Source organism: Thermobia domestica, chromosome 6 (genome assembly GCF_964235325.1).
Source record: "Thermobia domestica chromosome 6, izTheDome1.hap1.1, whole genome shotgun sequence".
NCBI lineage: Eukaryota > Metazoa > Arthropoda > Insecta > Zygentoma > Lepismatidae > Thermobia > Thermobia domestica.
Window position 1 is genome coordinate 84,297,026 of NC_137459.1, and position 22,115 is coordinate 84,319,140.

A 22,115-nucleotide genomic window follows, 5' to 3' on the forward strand; every position below is an offset into this window, starting at 1 on the left:
TAAACATTATGTAAGTTACGGAACTACTTATATTTATTACAAAAAGAGTCTAGGTAGAAAGAATATGTACTAGTGATCCTACCTATTAGCTTTTATTTCGAAATTCTTACTTTTTCTACTTTTCTGTCATTAAAAGTGGCTTTAATCATTGTTTTCATGAGTTTTACATGGAAATCAAAGTAATGATCGTGTTTTCACATAAGGTAAACAAGTTGCAACGAGTAGCTTTTGTGTTGGACCAAGTTCTGAAGTTTAGAACTTGGCAATTGATATTCGTATGGATAAGAGTATATATATTGTTGGAACCTAGAAATCTTGAAGTGTTCTGGAGAAGAAATTACTGCGAGAAAATATTAATGCATTCTTACACAGCACAACACAAATGAAAGTAAACTGTAAGTACATCCGACAAACATTTCAACACATAAGAAGAAGAAGTAGAAAGGAAATATAGTATAAAGCGTGGAGAAGTTGCTGTAAAGTATCCAAGTGGTCATCATATTGGAATCCAGGTTCACGCGGTAGTATTGCCAGGTTAAAAAATGAGCGAATGTTCAATGGAAGAAGATAACATTAGATTGATGGCTTGGTCAGTAAGAGTATAGGAGGTGGAAGCAATAATTAATAGAGAAAATTATGTAGAGTGTTTAATTGTATAAAATCGTGCGAAAAGAATAAACATAATAATAAACAGGATTGAAAAGTATAAAATTAATTAATATAAAAAAGTTTTCTTCCTTCTTATTTATAGATTTGAATGTGTATTTGACCGCTATATAATTCACACTGCTTGATAGCTGTAGGAAGGAAGGCGTAGGCTATTTAGAATTTTTCCCAGACAATGTCGAGTATGTCACCTAGTGAATTAAAGAAAAATTATGTATGTTCTCAATAGTAAAGTGTGTTAATATAGGTAACAATATACAGTGTTATTACAGATGGTCTTCCCAGTTGCAGCTCTGAACAAATCTCACAACACTCAGACACGTGAAAGTGGTATCAATGGAAACTGAAACTGAAAAATTTTCAGTAACTGGTAAAGCTATTGTGTAGTTATTGTTTTCATTGCTAGGGTGATAGGAGAGAAAATGGTTACCAATGAAGACAGAAAAGCGTTTTGTGTGTTGGGTTTTCACGTTTGCCAGTCTGTTATCACTGTGCAACGTTATTTTAAAAGAAAGTTTGCTACAGCATCTATAATTGATATTTTGAATTTAAAGCAAATGGGTGTATCTGTAAGTGAAAATTAACGAATGTCCGCCAGTAAGCGAGGAAACTGTGGGATGTAGGAGATAAAATTTCCTCCATACGAAGTTCACAGAAAGGCACCGCCGCAGCCAGCAGAAAATTAGACATTCTGCAACCAACTGCATAGAGGATTTTATGTAATTGTTTACGGTTGCATTCTTACCGTTTGCAACTGTTCCAAGCCCGGAAACTGGACGACAAAGCCAAAAGACAGTCTTTCTGCCAGGACATGGAAATCTAAATGAAAACTGATAGTTTCACGGAATTATTAGGGTTCAGTGATGAAGCCACCTGTCAGACAAAATGCGTATACACCATGTCAAGATTTGGCGTCTGAAAAAATCAAGATGTTATGTGAAGCTTGTATACAATTACCCCAAGGTAAACGTTTCTTTTTTTCGATCAGCCTGAAAAGGTGTATGGATCTTTCTTCTTCGATGAGAACAATCAGAATCCTTCAAATGTTACGGACATGTCTTCTTCTACAACTGGAACGGGATATCTCCGGCTTCATTTGTCAACATTTCCTCTCAGATGTCAGACGTGAACTGAATAGGTGACTACGAAACAGATGACTTGGGCGTGCTGGTAGAGATGATAGTGAACGTTTACGTTGACTTCTATGTTCCTCCAACGTTGCACCTTGTGACTTTTTTTCTCTGGGATTTTGTCAAACAACACGTGTATCGGCTTCTTTACCAACTACCATCCAGGGTCTTCGTATTTGCATTACAGAGACCATTGCATTAGTGGATCGTCCAATGTTACAACGTGTATTGCTAAAATGGGACTACAGGGTAGATGTATGTTATGTGACAAATTGAGCTCACATTGAATAGATGTTTTCAGTTTTTACATCCCACGATTATGTAGGCTAAATGAGATGGTGATGATTAGCATGAATAAAGTGGTGGAGTGAAGAAAATGGGAAGAAACCGGAGAACCCGGACAAAATTAATGTACACGGCGTTTGTCCACCACAAAGCCCACTTGGCGCGAGCTAGGATCGCACCAGGGCCCCTACGCACCGGAGAGGAACGCTATAACTGATGCGCCGCAACCCCCTTGAGGACATGTGATGATGTGTTCTGAACAAAATGTAAAACGAAACTTTTCGAATTTCTGTTTCAATTGATGGAACTTCCACGTGTCTGGGAGTTATTAAGCGAGATTTATTCAGGTTTGTAATCGGGAAGATTACTTGTAAAACTACCGTATTTTCAGCATTCAATCTGACCATCATCATCCTTTTCTGTTATCCTATTATTGTGATAATAATTTTTTCTACATTTTGTGATGAGACAGTTAATAGTTCCTTGCTGTTGTAAAATGCGTAATTTACTTTTTTATACAGGATGTACCCAATTGGAACTGAAGTTTCAAGAATAATCCAGAAAGATCTACTTTTGTCTGGTTATCATGTTCCAGCAGGGGTAAGCATTGTCTAATATTCATTTGTATTTTATTGTAATTGTGTTCCTTGCGGAATATCGATTGGTTTCTGTAACTAATACCGAACGAAGGTCCCTCCACGGCTAACCATGGTGACAGATTTCCCAAGTTTTTCGTCTGTTCCACTGAACTGATACCTTTAAATATAGGACCTGACAATTTTCCTTTTCAGGTTTCTTCCTATCTGTCATTACTGTTAAAGATTTTCAGTGTAAATTGACTTGGAAGTGTTGTATTTGGAGCTCGGTTAATAGTCAAATAAGTAATCGTTTCTTGTGTGTCCTTTTACCTCTGGCTCCTAATGCTAATTGACACTAAAGAAAATATACTGTACCACGACTCAAAAACTAAATTTTATAATATGCAGCCCATGAAGGTTCCAAATTGCCCACACTACTTATTTAATCAAGTAGTGTATGTTCAGTATGTAGGCTTCGGATTCGCACTGTTTTTTGTCTTTTTAGGATGGACGTTCAGACCTTTTTCTTTCAGTTCAAGTAGCTTCACCGTTTGAAATTTTATTTATTTTATCGGGACACCAACTAACGAACCATTTTCATTTCAAGTGCGTTTCAAACTAACGTTTCTCCGGCTTAGTAAGAACACTTTTCGATAATCTAAAGAGATAAATTCATTAAAACAACAGGGTTTGTCAGGCGATGAGTGCTAAATTATACACCATTAAGCATATCAGTCATATACAGGGTGTAACATAAATGCATGGCCAAAAGTGACGAGGTGATTGCGGACATCGAAATAATTAAAAATGTTTCTATAAACTTGGGTCCAATGCCGCTTCGTTTTCGAGATACAGGGTGTTCAAATGTCGAATCCCTCAAATGGCTCAAATGACAAGCCAATAACCTCAAATGTTGATTAGTTTCATTCTGTATGTTAGTGTAAATGTCTTTGCACAGGAATAATTCCATTTTATTTTATTATTCCTGTAATATTGAACATTTCCATTCACTTTCTCATTGTGAGCCATTGGAGGGACTCGACATTTGAACACCTGTATCTTGGAAACGAAGCGGCATCGGACCCATGCTCATAGGAACATTTTTACTTTGATGTCCACAATCACCTCTTCACTTTTGGCCATGCATTTATGTTACACCCTGTATAGGCAATTACTAGTTGTTCTTTAGAGTTGAGAATAAGTTATGCGTAAAAACAATAAATTAATATAATATACAGAATCAAAGAGCAGAGTACCTTTTCCTGAAAGAATAGGGGTATAATGTACTGTTTCTTCCTCCATTCTGTTCCTTAGCTCGTGACTAGATACAGTCTCATGTTTCGGAAGTTTTTAAATGGATTATACGTTTTGATTTCAAAGTTGGAACAATTTTCACGCTGATTATAGCAAATAGCATCAACTACTAGTAAATTCATATTTAATTAATTCAAAGAAACCTACTGATCCTAAATTATATTATTTTCAGACTCATGTGGATTTAAACCAGTCAGTACATTTTCGATCTGAAAAGCACTTTGTCAATGCTCATGAATTTAAGCCAGAAAGATGGCTGCGAGGTGACTCAGCAAGCAGTATAAACCCTTATCTCCTGACACCATTTGGTCACGGAACAAGAACATGTGCAGGTAATTTTGTGTGTGCATTAAATCACTATTTATGCAGATGATAAAATTAATTAAAATGCTTCAGTAATGCAGTGCCATACCCAAGAGTGGAGTAAAGGAAATATTGAGAGTCAGATCCCTTGCTCTACAGGACATTCTCAAGTTTACAAGGGAAAAAATGGTGTATCAAGTAGCTAACAGCAGTTCTTATTTTTCTACTCTAATTTTTTAAACAATATCAGTTCCTCGATTTTTTTTTCTGGGTACGGCCACGATACAGAGTAAACTTAAGTAAACTATTAACTAATATTCACCTCACACTCAAACGTGACACATTCTATCCGTGTAAAAGTTAAGTAAATTATTGTTAATAGGTGTGTATCGATTAATGAAATTTCAGTACCAGAGGTGGCTTTAGCAGGTAGGCCCTTGTCTTCCCAAAACATTCGAAAAATATAGCCCTAAATTATTGGTAGGTGATTATTTAATAAATAGTATCAACTATTAGTGCAAAAATAATCTCAAAAACTTTGGTTCTCTGAAGGAAAGTAAAAAGCAGACGGCGAAGGCCGCATGTTCTTTGCGATGTTGTGATTGGTTAATTCCCCAGCTTCAGGAGATAACATACTAATAACACTGTATGGTATACGTAGAGGATTTATTTCACATACTTACTTATTCCGCATATTTTTTCCGGCACATTCGCAGGGATGCATGCACTTTCGATAAGAGAGAAAGGTACAGTATGCCATAAAATGGAATTTCTTTCAAGTTGATCATTGTTTAAATCCTTAATCTCCGAAGAGTGTTTTATGGTAGGACTTCTGATGAAGATAATCTCATAAATGTGAGGAATTGAACTACAAGCGATTACAATCGCATTTCGTATCGGAACTCATTCCTCATTTTTTTTCTTGCGATAAAGCAACATGAGAAGCACTCCAATCTAAATCTTAAACATCAGTTCCTCTTTGCCTCGTTTTCAATAGTTTGTAGCCAAGGAGTTTTATTCTGCATTTTTTACCAGTGTTATTGTTTGCATCGTTCTCGATAACAGTTCTCTTTCTTTTTGCTATTGGTATCATAAAGCTAACTATATCCTCGTTTTTGAGTATGATTGCGAGAAACAGGTCAAGGTCGCCACGATCGCCAAAATTTAGTAGTCATAGATAAGTGACAGTGTATTAATGACCCATTCGTGAAGTGAGTGCATAATCAGTATAGTGAGAGACAAGTTAACAGTAAACAATTTTGAGTTACGCTTATGAATGTAGTGGCGTGTGTGGTGCCCAATTCTGTTCATAATGTCTTTGATCAAGACTAGGGTACGCAACAGTTGAACATGGAAAATTATTTGATCAATGAGAAACGGACTTTATTTCTTGTGAACCTTAAAGGCAGTGGGGGCGAACAAATTAAGATCGAATCAGGTGAGCGTGATGAAAATCTACTTGTCTATCACCACTACTTGTAATAAAGAAGAGAAGTTAGGCGTCTCAACGCCCTCTATCAGTGAAAGTGTTCTTAACGAAAGTAACATGCATGTTCTTCTGCGTGCTTATGTTAACGAAATTAAACACGATGAAACACCATCAGAAGATATAATTGGTGATTTTAATAGTGGCCCAACGCAACCTAAAATAAATTCTCCTAGGAGAATATACGGAGCACAAACTGATCCTTTCGAAATAATTGGTGTGATAGGTTTTCTTGGTGAGAATACTCATTATAAGGAGATAGCTGTACTTTGTAGCGAATTTTCAATTAAAGGCCACGGAACAAATCAGATCCTTGTTACTTCAGGTTGTAACGACTGTAAAATTTTAAGGAAGGTAGTGGATAAAACATGAAAATTTAAATCAACATAAAATATGTTTAACCAAACAACATGTCTGGTTAGATACTCAGAAAACTGACACCGTTATTGTCAAAATAAATGAGCTGTTAGCAAAACGAATAGAAGCTAACACAAAAATGTTATAACCAATTATAAGAAGTATATTATGTTGAGCGCGATAGAATATTGGCTTAAGATGACACAGGGAAGTCAAACGTTTGGACTGATGAAGAAATAAGTACAGAAGAAAATGATGGTGATGAAGATAATGAAAACAGAAAGAGAAAGTAAAAAAAGAAAAAAAAAACTAAATATAATTCTGGAAATTTTAAAGGATTGGTTCAACTACTGTGCCTTGAAAGCAACAAGTTGAACAATGATATACAAATAATATAATACAAGAAATTCAAAGTGGAACCTGTGTTTATAGCATCATTGTTGATGAAACTCGTGACGAAGAGCATGAAGAACAAACGAGTATCTGTTGCCGTTATTTGGCTAGCACTCAAATAAAAGAAATATTACTTGGTTTTGTTCTATTGGAAGAGCTTGATTCTCATTCATTGGCTCTCAGCGAAATATTTCTTGACTTCATTTGTCTCCATATTAGAAACTGTGTAAGCCAGTTATTTGATGGTGTCTCTCTTATGTCAGGAAAATTCAATGGTCTTCAAGCTGCAATACGAGAAATGTCGGATAACACTTGCCCTTATATGCATTACTATGCAAACAGACTGAATTTAGTTCTCGTTGTTGTGTCAAAAACATGCAACCTGTTGCTGAAACCATAGGTCTTTTAGAAGCTATGTATGCTTTTCAATCTCCTTCACCTTTGCGACATGATATTTTACATTTAAAAAGGAAATTTAGACTGGAATAAAGGTTTACTAGCGTTCCCCAACACAGTGATATCAGGTGGTTGTCAAAGTACAAAGGAGTACACAGTATGAACTTACAATAAAAGCTTTACGAACGTGCACTGAAAGTAGTAAACGAAGAGAAGCAGGTAAAGCGAAGCGTCTTCTTGTTCGACTTAGATCTTTTGGTGTAATTTTTACTTTTGTTTTCTGGATGACATTTTGAATATTCGCTGACCATTGAGGCTGACAAATGTCACAAGCTGATAAAGACAACTACAGAAAATCTTACGAAAATGAGAACTAATGACAAATTTGACGAATTACTCAAAGAAACTTCTACTATTGATAAGAAGTATAACTCTACTGTTGACATCCAAAGTAGCAACAACCCGCGCAAAAACCAGAAACCATCATCACATCTTGATGATTATTTTCTAATGAAGACCATAGCAAAAAGAAGAACAGTAAACACTAGAAATGGACATCCGAGCATAAAGTTGAAAGGTCAATTTTTCTGCATCATAGACAATATTTTATCTAAGATGCTAAAACGATTTTTAACAAATTCTTCCAATGTAATAACCTGCTTAACAGCGTGTGATCCAAATGTTGAGAAAAAAAAAAAACCGAAGTTTTGTGTTTTTTTGCCAAACTTCATGGTAAAGATAAAGGATTTGTTTTCAAACCAAAAGTCCAGCAAGATTTTGGTAAACCTATGTTCTGACAGTGTAGAGATGTGCTAGGGCTGTACAAGAACATCACTGAAATAAGGGATTCTTTCAAGGAAGTGACACTCCTGGCTTCAATAGAAAGAAGTTTTTCAACTATAAGAAGAATAAAATCGTTCCTACGTGCTACAGTGAGTGGAGAAATACTACACAATTAGGTGTGATAGCTATTGAAAGAGAAGAAAGTTATTATTTAATAAGTCACCCTGAGATAATGGTGATTAAATTGACATCACAAAGAGGAAGTCATCTACAGTTTATGCTACACTAAGACGTACCTTTTAAGTTCAGTTCTATTTCTTGCTTTTAAAAGTTTCTCCTTTGTTTTAATCGTCTTAACGCCTAGTAAATAACTTGTGCCTATATGTACTTTCTAACCTATACATTAAAACTAGTCTGAAAAAAAAAAATAAGATTTGTCAAGTAGTTAAAGCCAATTATTTTGAAGATCTTGATTCATACTCAGATGATTACTTTTTACGTCACTCATACCGAATTTATCATTCAAATTATAATTATTCAGTAGCTTATATGTATATATCCAAAAGTATCATTTAATATTTCCTACTGTCATTAATAAAAAAAAAAAATATATATATATATATTGTGCATATGTATAAATGAGCGAGAGAGAGGACCTACGCAAAATTAAAAGCCTAAAGCCGCCCCTGTTCAGTATTAATAAAGTTCTGAAGCAGATTACGTGATGAACAATTATCAATGCGCGAATATGAAGTAGTAGTCTGCAACACAATTCTGAAAGCGGGAGATTTATTTGTGTTTAAAATCAAATATATATTAAATACAGAGCAATGTTTTAGAAGTTGTAGTATAAAACATAGATTGATTTTGCATAAATTCTAGCATTTTCTTTTTATTACGAACCGTACCTAGTTATAATTTCACACATTAATATTCGAAATAGTATATGGGAGACGTAGGATTGACGGTTCTAAATCTATTATTATTATTATTATTATTATTATTATTATTATTATTATTATTATTATTATTATTATTATTATTATTATTATTATTATTATTACTTTTCTTCTTCTTCGTCTTCAATGTTCGCTTCATCGCTTATAATGTTAATAAAAAGTATGATGTAACTTTTATGAATATTGTTGTACAATCTTAAGGAGGTTGGGGAAAAATAGTTAAATACCGTTTCGGTACTTCGTTATATTAATTCTGATAATGAATAAGCAAGACCTTGATCATCGAGTCCTCATCTACTGAGCCCTGGAAAATTTGTGTTACAGAGGGTCACAGTGTTGCGAAATCAGGAAAGGAAATCAAATGTTAGAAATATGAGGAAGGGTTATGAAGAATATGGGATAAAAATAAACGTTAGAAACACAAAAGCCATGGTGATTGGAACGAAGGTAGAAATAAGAGGGGAGAAAATAGAACAGGTGACCAGTTTTAGATACCCGAGTAGTATTATTAGTGATGGTATGAAGTGCGAACGTGAAATAAAAGCAAGGATAGGACTGGCGAAAGAAGCCTTTAGGGGGAAGAAAAATCTGTTTTGTGGGATATTGAATAAAGAGTTGAGAAAAACTCATAAAATGTTCCGTGTGTAGTATTGTACTGTATGGGGCAGAAATATAAACATCACGCAAAAATGATGAAAAACGACGGAAATCTTTCGAAATGTGAGTGAGGAGAAGAATGGATAGTATTGTATAGGTCGAGCGAAAAACGAGTGAGAGCGTGTCAGAAATGGTGGGGGAGAAAAGAGCAGTTTTATGTGTTATTAAGAACAGGAAGAAAAACTGGTTGGGACATTGTCTAAGAACTATATCATGAGGGACATACTAGAGAGTATGGCGGAAGGAAAAAGAGGGAGGGGACGAAGGAGGCTACAATTGGTGAACGGTATCAAAACAGAAAGACCGTACGTGGATACGAGGAGGTTAGCTGAAGACCGTGGAGCATGGAAGCATCTCAGTTGCGGCACTCGATTCTTCACATTACATTAAATGTAGACTGACGTCTTGTGTAGTTTTCGTACTGAAAAAGAACGTTTAGCTTTAATAAAAGAAATGAACAAAACTAATCCACATATATATAATACAACTAATATTTATATTTTATTGTCAACAGGTCGACGATTTGCGGAACAGGATTTACATACTGTTTTGTGCAGAATTCTTCAGTCTTTTAAGTTATGTTACCCTGATCCAAAACCTTTGGAGCAAGTATACGACACATTGCTGTTCCCTGAGGAGCCACTGAAAATACAGTTCATTCCCCGATATTGAACACGCTCTGTACATATAATCCCAGTTGAGTATATTAGTAAATTGCTTAAATGCCAGTACTTGTTGTAAAACCAATTTTAAAAAATGAGACAAAAGTTTTGTGAAGAAAATGCACATATTGTCATACTTCAAGGATTTGTCGCTGGCAGTTAGTTACTCGTTTTGTATTCATATTCCAACAATCGTAAAGCAGATCATTAACGATATTTTAAATCACATGAATCTGTAAGTTTCAAATAAGCTGCATGAATTTAACTATATTGGTAATTTTCAAACAATGAACAACAGGGTAGAAGTTTATATATGTCACAATTAATGTTAAGAAGAAAGTGGATGTGTTCTATCCATTAAAGAGATGTAACTAAGATGAAATAGATTAAAAAGTAATTACATTGTGGAATACTATTCACTCGCTTGACGTTACTTCGTCACTATTTTTTTTTATTATTATTTTATTATTATTAAAGGACTACGTTGATAAGTCTGTTCTTTATTAGTATTGGTCAAGTGGAAAGGTGTCAAACTCGTTAAAACATTTTGAACATGATGTAGAACAGCGACGCGCTGGGAGATCTGCGAGAAGATTAAGATATTTACATGAGTATATCGTGTGTCAGGCATTACACTTTGAGGAAACCATAAGCGCGGTACAAGGGGGGGGGGGAGTTATATAGAGGTTTTCTGGGTGTCTGTGAATTTGTGAAGGTAGCATGTTGTTTGCTCTTAATGTACTGCGATACGGATCTGAATTGCGGAAGGCACTATACCGATCGACACTCATCAGAGAAAAGTAATACTCGATCATCAATCGTAAGTCGGAAGGAACTGATTTTCTGGGACAATGTCGTTGGGAGATGTGGGACATGTATCGTATTCTCCGGACATGTCATCTTGTGATTTCTATTTGTTTGGCTTCCTCAGGAAGTTCAACTGAAGTTGACGTTCCAGAGTAGATGAGGAACTGCGCACCTATGTGATGGGTTTGTGGGCTTTTGCAATAATTAAATTCTTGCCTCTAGGTTCACGAAATTCTTCTTTAGTGGCATGTAACCATCCAGAAACTGGCTTCACCTTTTCATTTGTCTAATCCCTATATTTGCAGTATATATTCTCAATGTTGATGTCCATCGTCCTAGTTGATGTAATCCAAATTATAAGCGTTTATTCAATATGAGAAGTTATTTTTGGAACATCGACTAAGCTGTGGATTACAAAAACGAGAAAATCACAAAAATCTGCTTTACTCTTTGCTTTTGCCGTTGTTCCAAAATCTTGTCATTTCAAAATGGTTGATTGTAATTTTGTGTAGTACATAGCTAAACTGTATTTATAGAAACTTACTGAATGCAAGTTTAAATGTATGTATAATTAGAGCAAGAAGTATCTCCCATTTTATAGAAATGATACGCTTAAAATGGACCTTTTTGATACGTTTTCAAATGTAAAGAAGGTGCCTTTCTATTAATATTATTACTTGAATCTATGGTAGTGCCTATGAAGTTCATTTTTAAACGAATATTTATACAGGGTGGACAATTTTTGATCATCCGCTGTAACGGAGAGACCAAAAGAGAACAAAAGCGAAACTTTGCACGAAGCAACTATAAGGAGAGGAACATTTTTGTATGTATTAAACAGAAACACCCAATAAACAGTGTTGCCAACCCAATATGAAGTTATGTTTTTTCAAATGGCATTACGTCAGATTATTACGTATTTCAAATCAACATATTGAACGAAAACTTATAATACGACATTTATTATTCAGTGTTGCAAACTAAGGATGTTATAGTATCACAAACATTCAAAGTTTGGAAGCCTCTATCACACGTACAGCACAACGGAGATGGGCAGGACAATGCACATCGAAAGTACCTTAGCGTTGGATACTATAGTCGTGGTATGACTTGTTTTGATTGAATAGGAAAGAAGTTACAAGGGCTTGACAATTTACTTTTTTTTTTTTCGAAAGATTTTATTTCGAAAACATACCTAATTACTTGTGTGGTTAGCAATTAGCAAACAGATCATTTTGCAGTTTACAGCGCTTCGATATCTCAAACCGTTCCGGAGATATGATAAACATTGATCAAGTTAGTAACACTGCTGAAAATGGCGTATTTCTGGAAAATATTTAAAATGATTGTTGTTTTCCTTCTCTTTAATAGCATTGCAGGAATAACTTGTAGTAGCTGTAATTACAACAAGTTCTCGCAATTACATGGTTTAAGCAGTGTTGCAAACTTCAGCAATGCTTTTCATATTTCCGGAATGATTTGAGATATCGAAGTGCTGTAAACGGCAAAATAATTTGCTTGCCAATTGCTAACCATAGTAGTAACTAGATATGATGCATATTTAGCATGTTTTCGAAATAAAATCTTTCGAAAAAATTTAAGGTTTCAAGCCCTTGTAACTTGGTTGCTGTTCATTCAAAACAAGTCATATCATGACTATGGTATCCAACGCTAAGGTACTTTCGATGTGCATTATTCTGTCCAGCTGGGTTGCGTTGTATGTGTGATAGAGGCTACCAAACTTTGGATGTTTTTGATAATATTAACATCCTTAGTTGGCAATACTGAATAATAAATGTGGTATTTTAAGTTTTCGTTTAACATGTTGATTTGAAATATGTAATAATCTGACGTAGTGCAATTTAAAAACACATAACTTTATATTGGATTGGCAATACTATTTGTTGGATGTTTCAGTTTAATAGTGCAAAGATGCCTCCCTTCTTATAGTTGCTTCGTGCAAAGTTTCGCTTTTGTCCCTCTTTTGGTCTCTCCGTTATAGCGGATGATCAAGATAAATTGTCCACCCTATATATATTCGTCATGGAAATTTTTCTGATAATGTTTATATATTAATTTTATATATATTTATAAAAGAAATTTGTATGATGTTTATTTTTGGAGAGATGATTATGCAATTTTGTTCTATGTTTCTGTTTTGTATCCTTTATTCAGAGAAGAATTATGTTTTGTTACATTACAATTTAAGTTTATATATATATCTAAGATCTTGTTAAACATTATGAAGAGTTCTAAATAAGTTATTGTGGTAGATCAGTGCTAATTTAGTTGTAACTGTACTGTTGATGATAATTGCAGGTTTTTAAATTCGTAATTTATTTGAGATAATCTAGAACTTTTTTATTAACACAAGATTTGTGATTCATTCGATATTTTCGTAGTATTTTTCTTCGGATGATAATATGTAGAGTTAGTATCTTTATGAAGACTAACATGAAATCGAAGTATAATATTCTAGTGAACCAAAATATAGGTTGATAATATAAAAGATGATACAGGAACTACTTACTTGGGACATTATGTAGCTTAAGAGGTATATAATGAAATAGAAAAAGCAGGGGCAGCTTACATCTCTATATTTTGAAGACTACTCACAGTGGGAAACATAAAGCGCAGTCACTTGACAATATTTCAACAGTACACGCATGTTCATCTTCATCTCAGTGCTCTGTGGCCTCACTGGCGAATCTCCTATTTTTAGTAAGCCAGATGAACATACATAAGAAGCAAAACAAGAAACCTGACCTTTTGACAAAGGCAGTAGTGATAGGCGAATAAGGATTTTAATGGCGAAGTAAATGGTTTCGCAGTTACACCACTCGTGGATCTATTACTACTCGTATACTAACGACATCTCTCTCTATTTTCTTCACTTTTTCCCTCTACTCATGAACTACCTCGTGGCTATATGGTTAGTGTACGCAGAGACCCTGGTTCGATTCCCAGTGGGAGTTCATGTGGTTAGGATCCCACGGTAAGCTGTAAGTCAACGTCCCTTATAAGCTCTGTGCTGAACGGATCGTTAAACTCCAAATCAAACTACCATCCAACCAATCACTCACCCATCCTCATTACTTCTCGTTGTCACTGCTCCTACGACATACGTCGGCCAGGAAAAGTAAATATAAATTAGTCAGCACATACGAGTTTTGACCAAAAGCGAGCAAAAACCAAGCAAACAGTATCCTCTATTTCGAAGTTTGTGTTGTGAAATATTTACTGATGTGTATAACCTCTAACAACACCCTAATGCCCTAAATAGAGCATAAACAGCACACATAATAGTTCTAAGAAAATACGAAAGATATTTGCAATTTGAAAGGTAACCTTAATATTAATACTTGCATTATGAAAGATCTTGAACGGCGGCTATAAATGCCAGAGCCGTCACGTGGTGCTGAATGTATATCGATACTGTAGCATTAATATAATAGTTCAGATTGGGCAGAAGATGGAGTCTAGGGTGGAAAAGTGGAGGTAAGACTATCTTTGAAGGTTGAAATCAGAGGAAAATATGTGAATTAGACTAATAAATGGATAGATTGGTAGAATGGAATCAATAAATGAGTAAGTGTGACTCTGAAAATGTTTGACAAAAGTTAAGAAATGGGATTTTAGCGTGGCTGGTTGCTTCTATTTCATGGCTGTGTATATTCGTAAGAGCTGCATTGAGGGTGTTAAATTAGTAAGTAATAACAAATACTGCAGTGAGAAAAATAGCTATGTGCGAAAGTCGAGTCATTCAAAGAGTATGCCAGGAAGGGCACCTCCTACACTTTTTTTCTTTTCCCTTTAGAATGATCCACTTTTGGAACAATCAATTCGTTTGCTTGCGCATTATATGTAAGAACAGTAAACTACACACTTGGAGAAAAATGATCGGGATGAAACACAAAAATAATTAATTTTATACATGACTTACTAAATCTTTGAGTGTTTCTAATTATGCAATTATGAACGAAATAAAGCCAAAATAAATATAAACTGTATTGCAAGTCATGTATGTAGGGATCTTCCGTTTTGCTTTTGTTTTTCATAATTCTTTATATCAAGAGATAATCAATTATTACTCTTTTTGTTTTAAAAATTACGCGTATACATTAAAATTTATTTTTAATACATTTTAAATTTATATACAATATAACTTTTATATTGCATTTGTTAAAATCATTACCTACCTCATAAAACATGTACGTTAAATTGGAAAGATCATTTTGTAATAGGAATTAATTACTTTGGGAACCAAGTTTATATGTATTCAAAATGTTTATGAGTTGCTGTTTCTTTACATGTTACATAATACTTACGTGTATTTTCTATTTATGTGAATGTTCAAGCAAGTGCCAAATGTAGTTATTAAGTTGCAATAAATCATAACTTTGGCAAAACTTATGCATTTTCTTTTCCTTTTGTTATTAAATATGATGAGATTTTGTGAAAATTCCTGAGTTCGTTCCACACGGATGTAGCTAAAGGGTTCATATGCCAAATGTTTTGTTACTCGGAATGTTTGGAATTATTTTCCTCTGTTGCAAACATTTACAAATAGTCAGAATCAAAAGTAATACCTATCTCAGACGTATTCTTTTGTCAACACAACAATATATCACTCAGTCAAAGTTTAGATATATTTAAATATAGTTACAGGCAACAAACATCCAAAGAAGCACGGTCTCTCTATATCTCAAATTATTTCAGAAGAAAATTGATTCGTTTGCTTCATTCGCTGGTGGTCTTACATTGCATTCAAATTATTCTTTTACTTATATCTACCAACTTTCGTTCTTATCAACTTAAATTTAAGTGCTCGCTGAGCAATACAATATTTTTATTTAAAAATTATAGCGACAAATGATTTTTTCTTGCAAGCGTTTCAAGAGTCACAACCCGCAACACTATCGAAACCGGAAGTGGTTGAATTTTCTAGTACTTCTGCTTTCAATACTGATTTTCATAGAGCAGAAACTGCGAAAGGTATTTAGAAGTTGCTTTTTTCGCAATCGATTCAGCGTCCCAAGATATGGTTCAATATCTTCCCTTAACGCTCTATTCCAACCTGAAATGGTTCAAATTAACGATTTTTGGTTTCGATTTTTATCGCCATAGAACAAAAACAGTAAAGGCTAGAGAGTAATGGCTTTTTGATATGGATTCAGAAACAGGTTCTATCTTGGAACTTATTTCTCCATTACAACCAATAGTTGTAGATATAGCCTACTACTTCGAAGTTTGAATATTGTATTTGGGTACTTTGGAAGTCTTCCGTAGTTTCACACTGTGGAACGAAATTCATTTGCGTCAATTTCATCTAGAAGTTATAAGAATCCTTCAGCGTAACGAAAGCTTCATGAACGGAATGATATAACGAGGGTGCAAAATTTTCGGTCGCCAGTGGCGACTAGAAATTTAGAGCTGGCGACCAGTGTTCAGTAGAAATGGTTTCTGCCAAAACTCACAGGGTTGCGCAGTTTGTTTCTCACCAAAATAATTGTCACTGAGGAAAAATCCCTGAATTTGGTGTGGAAGAAATAAAACTTTTTTTTTTTTTTTTTTTTTTTTAATATTTACAACCAGATTTATACGTGAAAAAGTGGATCTTGTCTTAGCAGAATATTCTGGAGTCTGGTGTCCAGAATTATGGATTATTTCTTCATTAGTCTCGTAATAAAACACTGTAATAAATATTAGCACCGAATGTAACGACGTAACCAGTAAGAGACATGCTTCTTAGCAGAGAGGATTCAAGTTCGAATCTCATGTACAATATATGAATGAATGTTTCTATAGTTTTCTTGTCAACTCTCCCAAATAAATATTGAAATAACAGATTTAAATACATTATGGAATTTTATATTTTCCGCACACATTCTGGCGGATACCCCTATTGCTAGCTGTCAATCAGATTCAGTTTTTGATTTTTTTTTAAGGAGTTTTAAAAGACTGACCTTGTCGATCCAAATCACATTAGATCGGGAGTAAATGGATCAACAGGGCTTGAGCCTAAAACAAGTTTAAAGCACAGAAGTCACTTAAGTATAAAGTATGAAATGAATGAGCCTACTCTTTCATCAACACAGATTAAGACTTTTAGTCGAGAACCTAATAAGAAAAACAATTTTCCTGAAAATATCTTTTAAGCATTTCCGGTGTTCATTAACGAACATAAGTTACAGATTCATTATAAACTGAAAGACTGATCGTTATGTCCGTCTTGGTATTGCCGTTATTTAAGTAAAGAAAGATAATATACAATTCTGTCAAATTGAGGCATAGGTCTTCAGAACAATTTTATTTCATTTAAGACGTTATTACATACTTCTTTTTCTTGCAAATATTTTCTCCAAGAACTAAGTTGGTTTTATTTATAGTTTCGAAATTCATCTGACATTTTACAAATATTTTTTTAAAAAGTGAAACAGGCATATGTTAAATAAAGACAAGTTCATTTATTAATTCATGAAAATAAATCATTACTTGTTTTGCAATTGCTTAGCACACAGTTTAGATTTTCAAAGCTCTCAAAGTGAAAACAACAGATGAATGCCACATTCATACAGTCTGATTTATCCGATCTTCTACTTAAGGAAACAATATTGGAAAATCGGGTCTCATCCAGCGATAAAAATGATTTAAAAAACTAAAACAGAATTAAACTGTATACTCATGGATAGTAGAATTAACAGCTATGTTCGGAAGATAAACAGTTGACAAGAAAATTTCCTTTGTAATCTACCAAAATATTGATTAATAAATACGAATTTTTAAATATTTGTTAGGGTCAGAAGGTCTCGAGCTCTTAACCTGATAGCACTGCTGCTCATGAGGCTCTCTTACAGTAACTATACTTTTTGCTTTACATTTCTATTATTCTGTTTTCGAACTCAGAATGAAAGAGTAAATTAAAATCAGGAAGGTTCTGAATTTAAAAATTCCAGTTACGCGCAGCTAATGAAACTAGTACGCATAGATAACACCAAGTTCATTATCCAAACTTCTGAAGCATTAACATGCATGACTGAAACACCTCGATATTTAAAACATGTCTTGATTCCAGTAACACCTTTTATTTGAATAAAATGAAGATAATGCATAAATTTTATTTTATGCAGACAAAAGCCCGTAGCAATAAGCGGTATTAATAGTTATACTGTACGTAATCAAGTCAACTGGTGAGAAAATATGATGGTGGAAACTGGCTTGTATGGAGTGATACCGCAGAGTCATTGTTTTGTTTTCCGTGTAGGCTTTTTGATAGTAATTGTGGGAGTGAGAAATCTTATTCAAACAAATCTGTTTTATTGAGTAACGATGGATGGAAAAAGGAATACGGCTGGCGGAAGCTGTATGACAAACTACCAATTCATGAGAGGAGCATCTCTCACAAAAATAGTTACATCCAATGGAGAGAGTTAGAAAGGCGGCTCAATGAAACTTCAGACATTCATTCGCAGCTTGATTATGAATTGGCCTCAAGAACGAAATACTGAAAAGAAATATTTCAAAGATTGTTATCTGTAGTTATGTTTCTTGGAGAGCGAGGTTTAGCTTTCAGAGGGACCTCTTAAAGGATAGGTGATCCCAACAATGGCAACTTTTTGGGGCTGATGGAATTGTTATCTGAATTTGACCCATTACTCAGAAAACATATCTCAAAAATATAAAACGCTCAAGAAGAGGGAAAACGGCTTCAAGCGCACTACTTATCTAAAGATTCCCAAAACGAGTTTATCCAAACTTGTGGTGCTACAGTTCGGCAGAAGGTGCTAGAAGATGAAAAGATCCATATATTTTTCCATTATTGCTGACTCTACCCCAGATGTCTCCCACAGGGAGCAAACAACATTGGTGTTAAGATACGTATTAGATTGCGAATCGGAATTTAAGGATACTGAGAGGTTCTTAAGTTTTGTTGATTGCAACCAAAAAACAGGAGAGGATGTTGCTAACTTGATTATGAGTGAACTTGAAAAGAACTCAGTTCCTTTAAAGGATTGTAGGGGGACAAGGTTATGACAACGGTGCAAATATGGCCGAAGTTTATAATGGCGTTCAACCCTTTATAACTAAACATAACAATTTTCCCTTTAACTCGAGTTGTACCACACAGAGCCTGAATCTGTGTGGGGTTAATGCCGCAGAGTGCTGTGAAGAAGTAATAACATTTTTTGGGATGTTACAAAAAACATACAACTTTCTCTCCAGGAGTCCACAGAGATGGGAATACTTAGAAAAACGGATAGGATGCTCCCTGCATAACCTTTCTCAACTAGATGATCGGCACGAGTAGATAACTTTCGACCTTTTGTCAAGCACTTGTCGTTCATAATTCATGCCCTAAATGACTGTGAAGAGCTTAATCTAACCGCAGAGTGTAAAACAGAGCTAAAGGAGTTACGAAGTATTTGAGATCCTTTGAATGTATTATCATGTCCACAATATGGCTAAAAGTGCTTGTTACTATTGATCACAAGAATAAAGTTTTACAAACCCGATCTGCAACTCTCGACGTAGACACAAAAAGCATTGGTGATCTAATTGAGGAACTGAAGAATCTGCGGGGTAAATGGTGCAATCTTTATTCTGAATCAAAACTAGTGGCAGCGAACATGGCAGAAAGTATAGAATGTGAAAAGGATTTCAAGGAGAAAAGACTTAAGAAAAGAAAAAAATCTTCCATGACGAGGCCAGAGATTTTGAAACCTCATCAAGATGTGATGATCAAACGGGACGTATCGTAAAACACGAGGAGGAGAATTTCAAAATTAATGTTTTCTATAAGCTTCCTGACTATCATTGGAGGCCTTACTCAGAGATTTCAATTTTCTGAAAAAGTTAGTGACCTCTTTCAGTGTATTTGGTCATATCATAATGAAGATGAAAATGAAATCGAAAAGCAGTGTTTGACTTTGTTTCAAACGTACAAAGAAGACATAGACACTGACATTTTCAATGAAATCAAACACCTAAAGTCGATACATAAGACTAACTCAGAAGCAACGTTATTACAACCTTTACAACTTTTGAACGCACTAAGGAAGATAAAGTTGGACAGCTTATTCCCTAATATATATATATTGCAATTAGATTGTTCTGCTGCATCCCTGTATCTGTAAGTCAAGATGAGAGAAGTTTCAGCGTAATGAAAAGAATAAAAATTGTCAATCGATAAACGATGAGCCAAGACAGGATGAACGATCTCAGCATATTGGCGATGGAATCTGATTTGGCAAAGAGCTTAAAATATGATGATATTATTGATGACTTTGCAAGAAAGAGGGCTAGAAGAGTTGTATTTTCATAAAGTAAAAACAGAAAAATGCGTTTAATTGTGAAATTTTAAATATAAAATGTTCAATTAAGTCTTAGTTTTGACTACTGTGTAGTAAAAGGTGTTAAACCGTCAAAAAGTTCTTATTTCGAAAATGTTTCCTAGTGCATATTTCTTGTGGAGAAAAAGCTGATAATCAAACAGAGAAGTCTTGGTTACAAAATAATCTGCAAGTTCGCAGTTGTGGTCTTAACTAAGTGAGGGTATGGGTGGGATGTACCGGGATTAAGGGGCCCGGATTCCTCAGTTGCCCAGAGGCCAGAGAATCCTGTCGCCGGCCCTGATTTCTAGACCAACAAAATTGCTTGTAGTTGAGTTCTATGTGGTCGCCATATCGACCCAAGCGCGATTGTTACTGAGTGTCTAGGACTTCCAGAATGGCTTAAGTTGGGTGATGCATGGTAATCAAATTGACCCCAGTGAAGTTGTAACTGGATTTCTAAGTCTAACAGACGATTTTCAGTTGAGTAATGTGTGGTCCACACATCCACCTCAACGCAATTATTACTTGGGTTTCTAGGCTTACTAAACAGCTTTTAGTTTAGTAATGTGTTGTCATCACATTGTTACTGGATATTTGATCCTACTAGACGTTTCTATTTAAGTGGTATCTGGCAAGAACATGGATCTGAGCGCGATTGTTACTGGGGTTTCTAGGTATAAAGACAGCTTTTAGTTGAGTGATGTATCATTACCACATCGAATTCAAACGCATTTCGTCGCTGCGCCTCGAAGAACCGCTATGTGACATATTTGTCGAAAATGAGTTATGTCGTGCAAATAAACCCCAAAACTGCCAGGCAGCGTCCCTTATAAATGTGACAAGTGAATATTCAATTGTTTCGCCACAACAATGAAAAAATAATAGATTGACATTAAAGGCTTCAAATTCTAATAATGTACGTATTGATTATCTATGTGCTTATAAAGACGCAAAAGATAGACTCGACATGCGCTACGTAAACACAAAAATACTAATAAAATATTGTTGAGGCAAGTTACAACAATGTCCAGTGCATAATATACGCAGAACCATTTTATTATATTTTTTCAAATGTTTCCGTGTATATTTGGCAAAATTTTAAGAGTGGAATGTTTTTTGCTTCTCCTGAAAAGTTGTGGTTTTAACACATAGTAGTTCTTCGAGGCGCAGCGACGATTTGTTACTGGGCTTTCCAGCCCTACCAGATTGCTTTTAGTTGAGAGATGTGAGGTCGGCACATGGATCCCAAGTCAAATATAACTGGATTTCTAGGTCTACCACATGACATTGAAAATTAGAGAAGTCGCCTATTTTACACAATCACCATCTGCTCACTATACAGTGATGTGCTACTCCTCCTTACATAGCTTGTGCTACTCCTCCTTGGCTTTGCCCTAACCAACAAACAGCTTTGACTTACCAGCCCAGACATCTGACGTGTTTCCATCTTTAGCGGTTTCAGTTATTGACAGATAGTACTACTTCAAGTTTGATTGTTGAATTCGTATAGTTTGGAAGTCTATCGTAGTTTCATACTATGAAACGAAAAACTCATTTATTTTAAATTGTCAAGCTACAGCATTTTGCAATACTGCTTATAAATTTCCACATGATACGCACACTGGAAGAAATAGATATTTTCCACCTCAAAATAAGTTTTAGAACATTGCACTCATTCAAGGATAAGTATAAGAATTTCAGAAGATACGGCAATATAGATGGCATATTGGTTGGGGCTTTATGTATTTTCCTACCAGCTAGGTTATAATCTACTAGTGGTGTCAACCTGTGGGGAAAACCACATTTCGTGAGATTTCCTTTTACGTTAACTTTTCGGAAAGGGATCAAGAGCAACAAATATGGGATTTGTCATGTATGTACACATATAAAATTCACGTTATCAAAAGTCTCTACGGGCGGAAAGTAGACATAATGAGTCAATAAGGTCTAAAATAATCTTAATCGTCAAATTCAAAGTCTTTGCTGAAAGGAACGCTAAACTTAAAA

The 22,115-nt window shown here is 34.8% G+C and overlaps 1 protein-coding gene across 3 annotated transcripts in view; it reads left to right on the plus strand.

The window, feature by feature from the left end:
• LOC145688082 (putative cytochrome P450 CYP44) overlaps positions 1–15,183 on the plus strand; it is a 53,752-nt gene extending 38,569 nt beyond the window's left edge. For all 3 annotated transcript variants that reach the window (XM_081761808.1, XM_081761807.1, XM_081761810.1), the window contains exons 8-10: positions 2,603–2,681; positions 4,146–4,305; positions 9,822–15,183. In XM_081761808.1, coding sequence (XP_081617934.1) covers positions 2,603–2,681; positions 4,146–4,305; positions 9,822–9,979 — 397 coding nt within the window. In that variant the 3' untranslated portion in view covers positions 9,980–15,183. The remainder of the gene's footprint in view (positions 1–2,602; positions 2,682–4,145; positions 4,306–9,821) is intronic.
• Positions 15,184–22,115: the final 6,932 nt, after the last annotated feature.